At 47.7% G+C, this 18,022-nt stretch overlaps 1 protein-coding gene across 1 annotated transcript in view; it reads left to right on the forward strand.

The window, feature by feature from the left end:
• Positions 1 to 18,022, forward strand: part of LOC126519618 (uncharacterized) — a 172,463-nt gene that overhangs the window by 117,454 nt on the left and 36,987 nt on the right. The window contains exon 4 of the mRNA XM_055065366.1: positions 5,733 to 5,779. Coding sequence (XP_054921341.1) covers positions 5,733 to 5,779 — 47 coding nt within the window. The remainder of the gene's footprint in view (positions 1 to 5,732; positions 5,780 to 18,022) is intronic.

The raw sequence follows: 18,022 nt of genomic DNA on the forward strand, positions 1-18,022 counted from the left end.
ACATGTAATCCGCTATTCAAAATTTGATCGTTGGGATAGGTAGTGCCGAGCTGCGGTACCAAAGTGCTCGTTTGCTGTAGCTACCTATTGTTGATAATTAGAAAGTAAACTCCCGTAACTTCGCTAATTACGCACGTAAGTGCGGCAATCGCTCTGTATCTGGAGGCCACCAATCTCTGCATTGGTATGATAAACATAAAATTAGCCTGATTTATATTTTGCAATGTAAAATTTTCGTGCAGCTAAAAAAACACCCTGTACTTTGCACAGTGGGATGAACCTCTTTTCACCTTGTTAATACAATGTTCAAGCTTTACAGCGCACACCTGCACTCAATCTTTTTCGGGTCTTCCATTGCAGTTATAGCGCACATTGTCATATCCTCAATAATTAGAATAAGTTGAACCAATCCGGAGATTGTGCACTTGGGGCTGCCGCGGGTCAATACTGAAAGAGTGCAATATTTTGCAGTGGCCTTCATTCTGCACTTGAACGTACAACTGCCTGTGCAACAATTTTTTTTAATGATTGGTTCAGCTCTGGCCAGCTCTCCCATTTCATGTTGTAGCTTAAACTAAGGGATTTTACAGTGATTTTTTTCGTGCAAACCGTATGTCGCCTGTTTAACTCGGTCCAGTTGTTGGCATTTCATAATGGAAAATCCACATTGTTTCATCAGCAAAATATTATTGCTGTAGTTATCAATAAAAATTTTGGTGAACTACCATTGTGCTGGCTCAATGAAAGTTGTAATTTTGCGGTGTTTCCATTGAATCGATGGTTGTACAACAGATCAACACTAGAAATTCAACAACCATTTTGTAAGCATTTAGTCACCTGAGGCCAGACGAAACACGCCGCGGTTAACCACCCGAAGTTCCACATGGTTCATTCACCACATGAAGTCAGGAGGGCCATATATTAAATTGCTGCAGCGCCAAACGTAACTGAAAATTTATTTCCTTCGACAGAGTTTTTCAGTTGGACTCGTTCACTCGCCACTTATGAACGCGGTGGACGCACTAGGCCTACATTTAACGTAAAGAACATCGACGGTAGGCGAGTGCTGATTATCCAGACTTATCCAGAATTCGTTTCGAGCACGACAAAATACACATACACCACACACACACGCTGCGGCAATCGTGTTTTGGTTGGTTGTTTTAGCACACGATCGCAATGAGACCGGCGGAAGCCAGTTGGCAGGTTGTATTTGTCGGCGTCGTTCGAAGTCGATTCGGATCCACATCGCACTGCCATAACCCGCGGTCCTTTAGGGACACTGTCGCACGCGTGGTGCGTCCAAAGAATTGGGACGATCGTGGGTGTCGGCGTCTTCGCACCGGCGGTCATGATAGGCATAGGAGCCGGAGTCCTCGCAGCCTCCTATTGGTTGACGCCGGCGATGCATCATCATCATCAGCCTATTTTATGTCCACTGCAGGACGAAGGCCTCTCCCTGCGATCTCGAATTACCTCTGTCCTGCGCAAACTTATTCCAACTAGCACCCGCAAATTTCCGAATTTTGTCGCACCACCTAGTCTTCTGCCGTCCTCTACTGCGCTTCCCTTCTCTTGGTACCCATTATTCTGTCACCCTAATGGTCCAATGTTTATTTAATCTGCGCATTACATGACCTGCCTAGCGGTATTTTTTTTCTCTTAATGTCTATTGGGATATCGTCTACACCCGTTTGCTGTCTGATCCAAACCGCTCTCTTTCTGTCTCCTAAAGTTATGCCTAGCTTTCTTCGTTCCATCGCTCTTTGCGAGGTCCTTAACCTGTTCTCAAGCTTCTTTGGCGACGCATCGCAGTCTCTGATTGGTGGACGTCGGCGAAGCGTCGCCACGCGTCGGCTAACTTAAGCATCGGCAGTTGACAAACCCTCTGCGCGTTGTCAGGCTTCGCCCTGTTCCCGACCGACGCCTTTGACACATTGGTACGTCCGTAGCTTGACGAGGCGTGCCGATGGTTGGGCCTTTAGCTCCCTTTCACGCGCCTCTCGCGCTGCTTCGCGCTCGGCTTGACGCGCCGGCTCCTGCGACTAGCGTTCCTCCGTCGCTGCGTCACGTTCTTACGCTTGCTGCTGTCCGTACTTAGAAGGCTCTTTTGACCACCGCACGTGAGCAGGGTGAGGCTCAAAGCATCTTAGTCCTCTCGCGCTTACGCCATATAAGTTCTCGTGGTTGTTTATTGGACGATCTTCATGCATGTAGACGTGCATTGCGTTAAGAAACGGGTACGAGAGGCACGAGCGTCATAGGTCATGATTACGAAAACTTCAGTTTACTTGGGGAAGGGGTGTACAGGTGGAATGCTTAGTCCAGGATCCCTATGATGCCTTCGGACTTGGCACGGCGGATGATCGCCCGCCGTGCCTCAGGAGTCAAGGGTCACCTCCAGCTGCACCATGGTAAGGATGCTTAGGAAGAGAAGACGGGGGCGAAACATTCCACCGGGACCAGAAACGTCGTCGGCGAGGCTCAACGCTCCGGGCAGGCGCCCGCAGTGGTCGTGGAGAAAAAGGAGGTTGGAGAAGGGGGCCTGAAAATTGAGTAAGGGAAATGTGCTTGCCTAGAGTTTTCGAGGTAACGTGTCCCCTAACTTTTGAAAGAAGGTGCGGGTGATGAGTATAGCGTGCGGTTACAGGGTTGTGCATTCTGTAGGTATGCCATTGGTCCCCGTCTGGTGTGGTCGCCTCACAACGCGAGGCTGCGCGGAGCGTGAGTTAACGAGCAGCCGCGTGAGCATGTTGACTGCCTGGCACTGAGGCATGACGAGGCGTCCAGGCTAGGCGGACGTCGCGTGCCAAGTCTATCGCCTAGTGCAGCGTTATAGCAGAGCACACGAACGCATTTACAAGTAGAAAATAAAAAAAAGGCAAAGGACACATAAGAACAACTACAGCAAGCAATTGGAGCCACCTCACCCACTATACAAAGTTTTCGAGACCTCACGCCGAGAGCCACCGTGAATGCTGAACCCTAAGCGCTAACGCGGCATAGGAGTCCAGAACAGGGCGATGCTCTCATGGAGCTGTTGGTTCGTAACGGCTTTGACTGGCAGCCACGGCGAAGTCGGTGCTGTTGCCGTGAGCTTTGGTAGGTGCAGGTTGGTAGGGTGTGAGGAGCTGTGGATGGCGGAGGCGGGGCCGTTGCCGCGTACTGGATCATGTGAATGTGCTGAAGTTGAAGTTGAGGTTTATTTTCTTTCAAAGATGAAAGAGGGAACTGCGACAAATGGCGGTAAGGCCTGACGAGGTCACAGTTCCCCAAAACAACCGACACAGCAGTGAGCAACACAGAAAGAAATATTAACATAGTGTGATAGTGAACAAAATACATTCCATCAAAACGACATTGCATCAAATACATTTCATCATAGTATGATAGTGAACAAAATACATTTCATGAAACGACAGTATTACCGTGAAAAATATTACTTTTAATACAAATACAGTGCACCATAAATCAAAGGCACTGTATAAACATGGCATGAGGTCGCTTGAGAAAACACACATAAACAACTTGATACGAAAACAAGAGATGCTCCGCTAAGTAAAAAACTGAACTTATATTGAGTCAGTGCTGATTAGTAACTTTCTTATGTCTTTTTTAAATTTGTTCTTAGGGAGATCAAACATGACACTTAAAGATGGGTTATTGAGAACAACTGTAACTTGGTAATCGAGCTTTTGTTTGCCCTAATTTGTCCTCGCTTTAGGGACCAAGTTTCTGTGTTGCCGAAGGTGGTATTTAGACGGAGGGCGGTTTGGAGCAATGGAATACAAACGATTACGATGGATGTACGGTAACAGGCGATATATGTAAACATGGTTTGCTTTAAGTAAATTATGCTTATGGTAGAGTGGTAATGTTGGTAAGTTTTCGGGCCTACCATGGTAACCCTCAATAGCCCGCAATGCCTTTTTTTGCAAAAGCAATAACTTCTGAAGATTACTTATTGTTGTAGTGCCCCAGACCAGTGCACAATAGGACAATTTGGAAAAAAATAGTGCATAGTATATGGACACCTTTAGGGAAACGGGCAAGAGATCGCTGACCCGGTAAAGACCACCTACAGTTTTACTAAGGTCCGTAAGAAGTTTTGAAGTATGTGTGCCCCATGATAAATGTTCATTAAACCAGACACCAAGAAATTTTTGAGTTGTTACCTGTTGCAGTTTTCGGATAGCACAGGCAGGCATACACGCCCGCACCTGGAGCTAAGCCGCCGTTGTTAGCCCAGCCGCCTTCAATCTGAGCAGCAGGTCCCCGGTAGTACCGGAACGCCAAGGGGTCGTGGATCCCGCTCCTGCTCGTAGTGCCCGATTGACTGCCTGCTTAGCTCTCTCCGGACCGTCATGAACCCGAGGAACCTCAGTTGCGTCAGATCTCCAAGGCTGATGACCACCGTCCGCCGTCCTCTCTTCGTCTTTACCGACAGCACAGCTCTTTGGCCATGCCCTCTTTACATGTGCGCTAGTCGCCACACGCCAGCGCTTTCTAGCACCCCTCGCCCTCCGCTCACTGCTTCAAGTCACACGAGCACGTGGCCCAATCAGCATACAACTCGTGAGCTACTTGACTGTCTTTCGCGCACCACATCTGCGACAGTGTTCTTCGCGAACCCACCGTGGTTGCTCAGTGGCTATGCTGTTGGGCTGCTGAGCACGAGGTCGCGGGATCGAATCCCGGCCACGGCGGTCGCATTTCGATGGGGGCGAAATGCGAAAACACCCGTGTACTTAGATTTACGTGCATGTTAAAGAACACCAGGTGGTCAAAATTTCCGGAGTCCTCCACTGTGGCGTGCCTCGTAATCAGAAAGTGGTTTTGGCACGTAAAACCCCATAATTTAATTTTTAGTGTTCTTCGCGAGACATAGCCGGACAACTTGGTCTTTCACACACTACTCGTATCACTGGACGAGCAGAGAAAAGCGAACCAACACGTATAGATGATTGTTTATGCGTATTTAAATAAAATGACGAAAAGAGAAGCAAAGAATATTACTGTGACAGCTACGGCAACTGTCTGGCTACGTCTGCTGAGATCTGAACGGCGGCAGACAGTAGGGGCGTGGTTGAGGTAAACCACATAGCGCTAAAACGACGTTCATGCCAGAAGTACAAGGTATATTGCACTCAATCTGGTTAGCAGTATCGCGAGTACACATCATTGAAGTGCCTCAGGTGCTGGCTTTTTCAAGCAGTGTATCTACGTCAACAAGAGCTCCAAGCAAGATCCACTAGGTTCTCCGTCGTTTCTAACACAGCCCGCACGAAAACTTTTCAGAATACAACAAGGGTAAAAGCGACACGCTCCGCATGCAAAGAGAAGGGGGGACTAAAAAAAAAAAGGAGCTAAAGAAGCCATTGGAGAGTGGCACAGTGCCATCTGGCAGCGCAATTTTGAATTTGTTCGCGAGTTTTCCTGGACTGCGCGGTAATATTACATGCAAGTAGTCCTGATGTGCGGTCTGCTGAAACGGGGGGCCTGGTATATGGACAAACAAGCGATTTAAATTTGCTTTCAGCTGCGATTGCTTTGTCGCGATATGAAGGCAGCTGAGGGAAAAGTCGTTACACGTGCTGCAATGTCCTCGCTATAAGAAAAATCATACTGGTGCTTAGGATAGCGCCTGCATACATTTTTCTTTCGGTCGGGTACCAAACCAAGTGACTGCTTTATTTAACTTGGTCTTGCTTACTGAGCTTTTTTCGTCACAGGGCAGGAAGCGGATAGGCCTCCGACCGACTGCAGCAACCCCTTCGAGGTAAGTGGCTCAGCGCATCTGTCACGCTGGATGAATTTATGCGGCGGTATTTGATACTCCAGCACCAAGAAAAGGTTCGTTAAATTTGTTTATTTGTGCATGTGTGCACGAATACTGTAGCACGGAAAAAAATTTCTCGTCGATTACGACACTCATTATTGAAAAATTCGAGCGAACCTGTATAAGTGTTTTCATTTCGCGATATATAGGCTGGCGCGGATAATCTGTCTCGTTCTGCACGTTGGAAACGGAGCGAAGTGTGGCGCGACTGCCTCGTTAATCGTGACGCGTGGGTGCGATTTCCAGCAGCCGCCACTGACAGACCTCCGCTCATGCAGCGCTTTGTTTCCATACAGACGAACGTACCGGAATCTTCGAAGAGCGCTAACATAATCCTAATCCATAAGAAAGGGGACGCCAAAGACTTGAAAAATTATAGACCGATCAGCTTACTGTCCGTTGCCTATAAAGTATTTACTAAGGTAATCGCAAATAGAATCAGGATCACCTTAGACTTCTGTCAACCAAAGGACCACGCAGGATTCCGTAAAGGCTACTCAACAATAGACTATATTCACGCTATCAATCAGGTGGTAGAGGAATGTGCAGAATATAACCAACCCTTATACATAGCCTTCATTGATAACGAAAAAGCGTTTAATTCAGTCGAAACCTCAGCAATCATGGAGGCATTACGGAATCAGGGTGTAGGTGAGCCATGTATAAAAATACTGCAAGATATAGCGGCTCCACAGCCACCGTAGTCCTCCATAAAGAAAGCAACAAAATCCCAATAAAGGAAGGCGTCAGACAGGGAGATGCGATCTCTCCATTGCTATTCACAGCATGTTTACAGGAGGTATTAGAGACCTAGACTGTGAAGAATTGGGGATAAAAGTTGATGGAGAATAACTTAGCAACTAGAGATTCGCTCATGATATTGCCTTGCTTAGTAACTCAGGAGACCAATTGCAATGCATGCTCACTGACCTGGAGTGGAAAAGCAGAAGGGTGGGTCTGAAAATTAATATGCAGAAAACTAAAATAATCTTTAACAGTCTCGGAAGAGAACAGCAGTTTACGATAGGTAGCCAGGCACTGGAAGTGGTAAGGGAATACATCTACTTGGGGCAGGTAGTGACCACGGATCAGGATCATGAGACTGAAATGACCAGAAGAATAAGAATGGGCGGGGGGGCGTTTGGCAGGCATTCTCAAATCATGAACAGCAGGTTGCCACTATCCCTCAAGAGAAAAGTGTATAACAGCTGTGTCTTACCAGTACTCACGTATGGGGCAGAAACCTGGAGGCTTACGAAAAGGGTTCTGCTGAAATTGAGGACGACGCAACGAGCTATGGAAAGAAGAATGATGGGTGTAACTTTAAGGGATAAGAAAAGATCAGATTGGGTGAGGGAACAAACGCGGGTAAATGGCATCTTAGTTGAAATCAAGAAAAAGAAATGGGCATGGGCCGGACATGTAATGAGGAGGGAAGATAACCGATGGTCATTAACGGTTACGGACCGGATTCCAAGGGAAGGGAAGCGTAGCAGGGGGCGGCAGAAAGTTAGGTGGGCGGATGAGATTAAGAAGTTTGCAGGGACAACATGGCCACAATTAGTACATGATCGGGGTAGTTGGAGAAGTATGGGAGAGGCCTTTGCCCTGCAGTGGGCGTAACCAGGCTGATGATGGTAATGATCAGCATTTTGTGTTCCATTTTTTTTTATTTGTTTATGAGTTAATAAATATTTAGTTGTGTATAATTCTGTATTCGGTGGAAAGAGAGAAATGAAGATGATAATTATATTATTGTTATTATTATGTATTAGTATTTTTATGCACGCTCATTGTCAGTCGTTTCCTCCTTTCTTTTGTTTTGCTTCAATGTTTTGTGACCCCTTCCTGATTTGGCTGCCAAAAGGCGCCGGGCAGTAATATGTAAATAAAATAAAATAAATGATACATTAAATGACAAAGAAACGGTGTTTTGCATTCCTCCAATCGCAGATTATTACTCTAGGGGCAACTGCCCTTTACCAACCTCAATGCTACAGCAAGTCGTTCTCGAGGCTCCAGGAGTTTCTCGAATGTGGTGCTGCCGTGTGAGGTCCTCTGCGACAAAGCTCAATAGCTTGTCCTAGAGCTGCGGCGCCTTGCGAAAGAACTTGTAGATGAATCCGTGGTCATCCTGACGTTATCCGTTGCATCTGTAAAAAATTGTGCATTATTGCCTGGCAGCAAGACCATGCCCTGCCCACATACACGCGCAGGTATCAGAAGCTGTACACTTTTCACTGACACACACGCATAGCCACTAGCCATGATTAATTTTACCCCCTGCTTTCTTTATATGCTTGAATACAAACAGTGGTTCGGCAAAACAGGAGAGCCAGTCAACGGCATATTAAACATCGTGCGGCCACTGCCAAGAAACTTCCGAAATTAGTCGCACAGAATTTTAACCTGCCCCCCAGGTCACAATTTAATTACATTACACTTCATATTCTACAGTCACACTTCTGAGAGACAGAAAATATAGGAAATCGTATCTCGTCCACAAGCTTCATATCATATGGTACATGTGCTTCTTTCTCATGTGGTGCATTGCGGGAAGAGAACGCTAATGCCGGCGAAGCAAGCGGCTAAGCAAAAGCTCGACAGCAACGCCGTGCGTGGTCGCGCGCAGCAGCTGCAGTCGTGAGCAAGCAGACGCTATCGCGCGTGATGTTTATCATTGATGTAGCTTTTCTTGTCATAAGGATGTGTAGATACGAACAGCGTGCATTTCTCATGTTAAAAATAATGTACTAGCTCGAACATTGATAAAATAAATGAAAATGGCTAGCCATAATGAAATTAAAGGTTAACTATTCTCAAAGCCAAAGACGACCGTTTCCGCCATCGCTGGTCTGTCAGCCCTGTGCTACGCGCAGCGAAGCGCGCACGTGTGCGCGTATCGTGTGGCTGGACGCCCTTCCCTTCATCACCCGCGTGCGCGTACTCAGACGCATACGCCTACGTGTACGCGTAGCAAGACGCGTATCCCGTGCTGCGTGTGGTTGGGCCTTAAGTTCACGAACAGCCTGTTCTTACCCTATCGTAGTGGCGCACTTATCTCACGTACTGTTGCCACTGAACAGTCTGGCCAACTCCACAGGTACGTAATCACAATAGCGCTAGCTTTGTGGTCCCTATTCTGAACGCGTACTTGCGTCGTACGTAAGCATTTCATCACGCTTACTCACGTTTCTTCCTGTAGTCCATACAGGGCACGTAACTTAACCGAGCAACTAAACTTGCATAACTCACGCACACCGCAGAGCCCTTAAAAAATATGTCTGCTAATAATTCGTTCCACGCACGCTTATTAGAAAGGTCAGAATACGGCTGCCCTCAACACACACGAGCAACCCAGTCAAACATTCTGCTTCCTTCCGTCCGCACAGGGCATGCGCTAAAGGAACTACGAACAATTTTCAGTGCAAATTACGCACTTACTGAAAACCTACGCGCTTAACCTTAGAAAATAAAAAAAACATAAAAAAAGAAGGTTAACTAATACACACGCGCGTTACCATAGGCCTCTCACCGATAACTTTGACACTCAGGTTACTCACACACACACAAAAAAAGAAAGCCTATCTACTCATTAATGAACACCTCGCGAAACTACATGTACACATAAAAGGCATCTTTCAAATCTCGGAGCTTCTCAAACAAAACATAAAGACAGCTCATACCTTACATACTGAAAGAAATCCCAGTGTGTGTGTGTGTGTGAAAACTTTTATTGTGATGAGGTCCGGAGGCTCGACTTCTCAAGCCAAGGCGGGCCGCTCCCACGTTGGCACTGTCAGGCCAAGCTTTTCAGCGACATCATGGGCCCTCTGGACTGCCCTTAGTTGGTCCTGAAACAATGGGCTTTGAATCCTTTTCTCCCACTGTGTCCATTCTTCAACGAGGTTGGGGAGAGCCGCGGGACACCCCGCCTGCATATGTCTGATTCCAATGATGCCATTACAATCATTGCAGTCCATCTTAATCTGCCTCTCCGGATATATCTTATTAATGGTGTACGGTGTGGGATATGTACCCGTTTGCAATAAGCGCAGTGAGACTGCCTGAGCCCTGTTCAGTTTTGGATGTGGCAGTGGGAATTGTCTGCGTCCTATATATATTGTGTGGTAACGTCATTGTATGTTATTAAATGATCTCTAAGCTCCCTGGCTTGATGGTGAACGGCTCGGTTGTGACTGTCACGGTTAGCAAGTCCTCATGCCAAGTCATGAGCAACCTCATTGAGGTTTACCCGAGTCTCGTCCACTTTCCCCATATGCGCAGGAAACCATCGGATTTTAGTTGTCATAATCCCAATGTTTTCAAAAAGTTTAGCTGCAACTCCACCTACGTAGCCTTTATCAAAACACTTTACAGCGGATTTCGAATCGCTGTAAATGCAGGCCCACTTATTACTCCTGATGGCTAGGGCAATTGCCGCTTGTTCCGCCACCATGGGGTCCTTGGTAAGAATAGTGAGAGCGCCTTGCACCTTCCATTGATAATTTGATACAATGGCCGTATATGCTTCTTTACCTTTCACCCAGGCAGCATCAACTATAGCTGCCAGTTGGTTCTGCTGCTCTATTTCCTGCAAGAGTGCTTTAGCTCTTGCCTTTCTCCTTTCGACATTATATTCTGGATGCATGTTTCTGGGGGGAGGGTTGGTTCTGATCTTGTTCCTAACTTCAGTCCTTAATTCTACTTCAGCCTCTATTGGGCTCCTTGATGTATTCAGTTCTGCGCCTATTGCCTGTAATATGTTCCTGCCAGCTCGTGACTTTGTCAATCTTTCGTGTTGCGCTAGCTGTTGGGCCTCCGCAATTTCTTCCATTGTGTTGTGCACCCCTAGACTCATGCGTTTGTCGGTTGCAGCGTTACTGGGTATCCCTAGGGCTACTTTAACGAGCTTCCTAAGCATCACATGAAGTTTGTTAAGTTCTGCCTGCTTCCATTTGAATAATCCAGCCACATAAGTGAAGTGACAGAGAGCAAAGGCATGTATTAGCCTCAAAGCGCTGTCTTCTCCTAAGCCTCTGTGTCTATTGGTAATTCTCCTTAGTTACCTAATGACTTCATCTGTTTTATTCGAGATATGTTGTATTGTTCTATAGTTAGTATTGTTTCCGTCTATGTGATACCCAAGAACCTTGATTTCTTCAACTAGCCTGATTGCGGATCCTTCATGAGTGTATAAGCACACTCTAGGCTCATCTTCCGGTATGTAACCTCTTGGTTTACAACCTTTTCTGCGATGTTTAATGACTAAGAGTTCTGATTTGGCTGCCGAGCATTTCAACCCCATGTCTTTCAGGGTGTTCTCTACAACATATAAACTTTCCTGTAATCTGGTCTCTGTCTGTCCTACATTGCCCTTGGCACTCCATATGGTTATATCGTTGGCATATGTCACATAATGTATACCCTCAATTTTCTCCAGATTTCTTGCAACCTTGGACATTGCAAAATTGAATAGCATGGGTGAGAGCACAGCTCCTTGTTGAGTGCCCCTATTTCGCAAATTCTTAGCTTCTGATTTAAGCTCACCCAGCATGAGTTGTGCAGTTCTATTTCTAAGAAAGTCCTTAATCATGTTAAAAAGTCTCTTACCTAAACCCATCTCCGAGAGAACGTCAAGGATTGCCTTATGCTTTATACGATCAAAAGCTTTTTCCACATCCAATCCCAAAAGAGCTTTCGTATGCGCTGGACTGGCCTGTATAAGTTGGTGTTTGATCAGCAGCATAGCATCCTGAGTTGACAGCTCTGGACGAAAGCCGATCAAGTTGTACGGGAGGATCTCGTTCTGCTCAACGTATTTCGTGAGTCGATTTGGGATGACATGTTCCATAGCTTTGCCTAGACATGACGTTAAGGAAATAGGACGGAGGTTGTCTAGAGTGAGTTGTTTGCCTGGCTTTGGTATGAGGATAGTATTGGCCACCCTCCATTCTTCTCAGTATACCCCTTTTCTCCAACATTCATTGAAGTGTTCAGTTAGATAAAAGATTGATTCATCTAGGTTTCTTAAAATCTTGTTAGTTATTCCGTCAGGTCCAGCCGCCGATCTACCATTAAGACTGTGAAGAGCCGCCCTCACTTCACTCTCAGTGATGTCCCGGTCAAGTTCTTCACATATGCCTCCCGTATACTCGGGGCTCTCGTCTCCTTCGTTTGGTTGTTTAAGTGGGAGATATTCTGCTGCGAGACTATCCATGATATCCCTCTCTGTTTTATCTTGGCTTTCCTGATGAACCAACTTAGCTATAGCTGTTCTCTTGTTTGTCCTTGTTTCATTCTCTTTGAGCAAGTGCTTGAGGAGGTTCCAGCTACCTCCATGTTTGAGTCTATCATCAGCCGAATTACAGATCACATCCCACTGTTGCTTCGCGAGGGTCTTCGAATGATCATCAATTTCTCTGTTTAATTGCGCTATTTTTTTCCTTAGCCTTCTGTTAAGTCTCTGCGTTTTCCATCTCTGTAATATAGCCTGTTTGGCCTCAATCAGATGCGCCAGCCTACTGTCCATGGCTTCAATATTTTCCTCTGTCCTGATTTCTTTAGTGGCCTCCTTGACGTCCTCTCTGAGCTGGATGACCCATGTCTGAAGGGTATCCTGCTCGGCATCTAGAGGCCCCACTTTCCTTCTGTTCGCCCTAATTTTTCTGAACTGATCCCAATCAGTGAATTTGAAGATTCTAGTTTCCTGTCTCGGTATACGTACGGTTATGTGTATGATGTAATGATCGCTTCCGAGATCCAAGTTTGAATTTTCCCAAATGGCTCCTCTTGAATTGTTTACAAAAGTAAGATCTGGTGTGGAGTCCCTGCTTGTGGACGTGCCACAACGGGTGGGATACGCCGGCTCAGTAATCAAGCATAACCCCAGATCCATGGCAAGACTCCATAGCTCCCCTCCCTTCTTTGTGTTCCAAGTGTATCCCCATGTGTGATAGGGAGCATTAAAGTCTCCTCCAATAATGAGCGGAGAGTTTTTGGCAACCGAAAGCACCTTGTAGAACAGCGCTCTAAACCTCTGTCTCATGTCGTTAGGACTGCTGTAAATATTCAAGTAGAAAATACTTTGCGTCTTACCTCTGTTCCTTTTAAGTGTAATCTCAACTAGAATAAATTCAAACCTGGAATGTCTAAGGTGAATATCATGCTCAATGTATGGCAACTTTTTGTCAGTGAGGGTCGCCAACCCCCTCCCCATTTTTTTTGTCTCTACATATAACTTTGTACCCAGGGAGCATAACTTCGTCCGCTAAGGTTTCCTGCAGCATAATTACCTTTGGCCTGGCCTCACATGACTGGATCACCTGTTGCAGTGCTGCTTTTTTGTATTGGAACCCACGACAATTCCATTGCCAAACTTTAAATCCATGATTACTGTCCATTGTTATTAGGTGAGGCTGCCTTTCTACTACCTGCTATTTTCCTCTTTGTGATGGCCCCCGACAATCCCGGAATGGACTTTATACTATCCGCCTCCGATGGCAGATACTCATCGTCGTCATCCCCTCGCGCCTCCATTTGCCTAAGTCTTTTCTCCGCCGTTAGCCTCCATTTCCACAATTTGTCCACTTTAAAGTTGGTCGCTTCCACTGTATCTCTTATCGCTTTAATTGCCTCTTTTATTTCACTGAGGGCTGAGAAGACTGAATCACCCTCGGAACTCACCGCCCTCTTTTTAGGGGCAGGGGAGCTGGATTCCCCTGGATCGTTGCTTTTGCTCACAGGTCTATCTATCTCTACTCTAGCAGCGCTTGACTGCTCTTCTTTACGAAGCTCTACTACCTGCCTGGTCAATTCTTCATTAGCTTTTCTTAAAGAAGCTACTTCTTTAATTAATTGCTCTAGTCTGGCATCATTGTCATCACCCACAGCCGCCGAGGCGCCCCCAGCAACCGTCGCCATACCTTTGACTTTGTCAGCCCAGGTGGTTCCTGGCGTCGTCTTCTCGCCAGGTATTGAGTCCCTTTGCACGAAGCGCACCTGCGCTTCGCTTGACTTGGAGCGCCTTCTCTCCCTGGATAGCGAACGACGGCTGGATCTGGTGCGACTCCTGGAGCGCGAGTGCTCCCTGTCCTCGGGGCGATGGCTGGGCGCCAGCTGTTGAGCCTCCGACTGCGCTCTTGTTGACGACCGAGTCCTGTTGCGCTCTCTTCGACGGAGTCGTACGACGTAAGGGACTTGAAATCTTTGCTTACAAAACTTGTCGCCGGTAGGGTGATCACCGTCACAAAATTTACACCTAGGTACACACACATGTTCATCTCCTGGGTTGCGAGTTCCTCAACCCCTGCACTGAACAAAGTCAAGTTTTGGACACACATCAGAGCGGTGCCCGACCCTTCCGCAGGTGAAGCAGACGTCGAATTGCTTCCTGTAAAGGTAGCATCTCACTAGTGTGGATCCATACCTGACAAAATTGGGCACTTTGAGTCCATCGAAAAGTACAATGACCGATTCCAACGTCTTGATGCGCTTAGCAGCCAGCGCAAGCGGGTTCAAGTCATGGACGATATTTCTTGTTATCATAGCTTGGGAGTCTCTGATGTCCACTCTTCGGATGACGCCTTTGCATGTGGCAGGTGGTGCCGCTTCGTATGCATTTACCTCGTATTCCGCTTCCGTGATCTTGAAAGACTTGATTCTGACGTACTTCGCAGCATGTTCAGGCTTAGGTGTGCTGACTACGATGATATTTTGAGTGAAGTTTGGGCAGACAACATCTTCACGGGCCTCGTCTTCCGTTAGGCCGGACGCCTCAATGACTGCAGAACCAATCGTGGTGGTGCTCACCTTGTTCAAATTGAGCCTTCCTCGAGGCCGTATAATCATCTTTCTGTGCTCCTCAGGCAGTTGGGGCATTCTCGAAGCTCTGATAACCCGATTCTTAACCATTCCACCGACGGCGGTTTTCCTGACGCCATGCTTTCGCTGATTGCGTGGCAATGTGCTCTCCTCATCCACAGCCTTTGTGCTAGCTCGTGATATTCGACTAGCCACTACTTGCCAGCCGAAGTCGTCCTGAGCATTGTTTCTTTCATTTCCAGAAAAATCTTCATCTTCCATGCTTGTATCCGCCATGCCTGCGGGCAGGCAGGCCCAACAAAGGCCCCACTCCTCACTAAGCTTAGCTCCGCTAAGCTCAAGTCGGCGTCTAGGAGCAGAAAAGGTTCCGTAAAATTGTGAAAATAGGAGCCCCACCTCGAATCTTGGTGTCAGTCTATGCTTCTTTTCGTTGTACTCTCAAAATTGCCGAGCGGAGCATGGAAAAAAAACGGAGCCGATGCTTCCGCGTCTGCACTGCTCGGCGCTTCTTCTTCCTTTCAAAATCCTAGTCTCAAATCGCGAAAGTTTCCAAGTGCTCAGAAATACAACAAACCAACATGCTTTACTTCTACGGAAGCTCTCTTGGCCTCCCGTTCCAAATGTTTACATCTGAGTCATACTTTTGAGCCGTACTCGAGGTGGTCGCGGTTCGAAAGCTATTCTGGCTACCCCGGACCAACAAAACGGCCGACACACTAGCAGCTCCTTCAACACGTCACAGTTTCTGGCCAATTTGCGTCCTGGGGTGATGCTTTCATTACTAACTCGATTGACCGCGTCGCTACTCCCTACCACCTCGTCTCGTCTTGCCACCTGGCGCTCCTTCGCCCTACATGCTGCACTCCGAAAAGAACGACAGAACGACAAGGAACTTAACTGCCCCGTGCCCTTTGTCCGCGTCCGTGCAGAACATGCTTCTGGGTCTCTTTTTGACCGGTGGCTCGAACGTGTTTGATGCGCCAATGTCGTCAACGACGACCGCACCTTTCTTCTCCTGGCGCCTCTCGCCCTTTTTGGCTGCGCTACCTTATCTACGGCTTCTTCTACCGCGCTTCTTTCTGCGGCGCTTTCTCTTTGAACTCGCTTTCATGTTGTCTTCTGGTGCCTCGTGCTGGCCGGTACACATCCCGTCGGCCCGGATCAGTCTCTTACCCGCACAGTCCGAATGATCCTTAACTAAATCATGCCTCTCTTGGCTACCTAGACTGGCGGATACCTGCACCGATGCCTGAACAATGCAGTTGTTTTCTCTTTTCTCTTGAGCTACGGAGCTCGCGATCCTGCGAACTGCGCTCAACTGCATCGTCCAGCTGGCACTTTACTTCGGCACGCAGACCTGACTCGACATGGGTGCTCGCGTCTGTCGGGTCAGCAGTACTCTCTACTTCGTTAACAACCTCGCTAACATTAGAAGCGACGCACACACGCGGTAACTGTGCCAATTCATTCGCAGCTGGCCTAGCTGTCTCTACAGTGCTCTGTTGGCAGAGCACCTCTTCGCTCTCACTCTGGCCTTTAACGGCCTCTGCTGCCACTAAGGCATCTTTAGCGGCTAACACTTCTGAACGTGCTGCTAATCTTGCAGAAGCTACTCCTTCTCTCGGCTTTCGACTGAACTCTACTATTTAGTTCCTGCCATTTTCGCCGCGTCCTGCCTACAGATTTTTCAAGCCGCTGTTGACTTCGTTCAATTTCCTGCTCCAAACCTTGAATTTCCTTGTTCAATTCAGCAACGTACTGCCTCGTCACATCCGTTAGGTCTTTTTCCTGCGAAATGCTTTTTAGTTCCTGCCTAGCTTTTGCCTGTTCTTGCCTAAATTCTTCCTGTTCCCGTTTTTTGCTTAGAATACGGTCACCAATTTGTTCTATGAATTTTGAATTATTGTTACTTGCGAGAATGGTTTTACGAATCTCTGATTCCGTCAAGTCCTCATCTACGTTTACCTCCATCTCTTCACACAACCACAACAGGTCAGCTCTCGTCAAACACATTAGGACCACGGTCGCTACTTTAAGCTTTGGCTCTGCTGTCACACAATACTTGCTGCGATGCCCACGCAAATCAAAATACAAGTAAGAGATCCCAGCGAATCAAATCAACAAACACGGCGAAATTCAAGCCTGGTAAATCTTACAGCCAAAATCAAACGCTTACCCGCTGAAGCAGCACCATATCACCAGTCTTTCTCCGCCGTATCCAATCAGTTGCAAGAGGTGGTCAATCCCAAGTCGCCTCCAACTTGATCAGGATACCGGTTGGTCACCATGTGCCAAAGTCCGTGAGCTGCCGTTGCTGTCTCCGAGTCGTAGGCCGATCTACGAGCCGTAGGCCGATCTCACCGCTGCCATTCAGTTGTCGGATTTGGAGTCGGGCTTGTAGGACGATCGGAGAACTTGGGGCGACAGGACTAGGCGAGCAGGATTTATTTGCGATATTTAAATTTTAAACAACAGAGACATTCGACAGTCCAGCGTGACCCCCGAATGGAGCCCGCAAGATTAAGCATACAGCAAACCAGCACGAGCACGGCGACGGGCACGATGACGAGCACACTCTAGCCGCCGACAACAGCTGGTTATATCCACTTCGTGTTCCCTAGATCCCTAGGCGAGGCAAAATGTTCGACGTCATCGTAAATAAGCCGCCTCTCTGCGGGACGGTTTACACACACACACTCACACACAGGTTTCAGTGCCCCCTCCGAAGGCAGACGACCTTTGCAGCGCAGTCGTCGTGGTGTCCATTGTCCTGCGTCCCCGCAGCCAGGTGGTCACGCCCGACTCCAGCTGGCGCCTCTAAATTCCAGAGCGGACCTCGCACAGTGTCCTCCGCCGCTGCCCATTGTCTGGCGTCTTCAAAGGTCCGTGAAAAGGCACCGCAAGGCATCTCCGAACGAGGCGCCCGGTGGATTGACGCCGCCGTAGTCCGCAGTTCTCTGAAGTAAGTTCATGGTTGGTTAGCGCTGTCCTCGCTGGTTCCTACGAAACGAGTCACCGCGGCGGGTGTTGAAGGATTCCATGGTATCTTCGGGGAAGCTCGCCACGCTCGCAGCTGCAGCTGGCTGCGAAAAAGTGCATGTTGCCACCTCGGCAGGCCATTCCTAACAGGCTTCTTCAAATTGCAATGATATATCCTCACCTCCTTCCTGCGACCGGGCATTTTCAAAGCCTAGTTAGTATCTGAAAGTTTGTGCAATACTTTACCGGGCCCGTCCCAGTGAACTTCAAGCTTGTTCTTTCTTGAAGGCTTGATGATCATTACCTGGTCTCCGGCGTTAAACGTGCGAAGCCTCGCATTCTTGTCGTAACAGAATTTGGCCTTCCTTTAAGCTACTCCCA

The sequence above is a fragment of the Dermacentor andersoni genome, chromosome 10 (genome assembly GCF_023375885.2).
Source record: "Dermacentor andersoni chromosome 10, qqDerAnde1_hic_scaffold, whole genome shotgun sequence".
NCBI lineage: Eukaryota > Metazoa > Arthropoda > Arachnida > Ixodida > Ixodidae > Dermacentor > Dermacentor andersoni.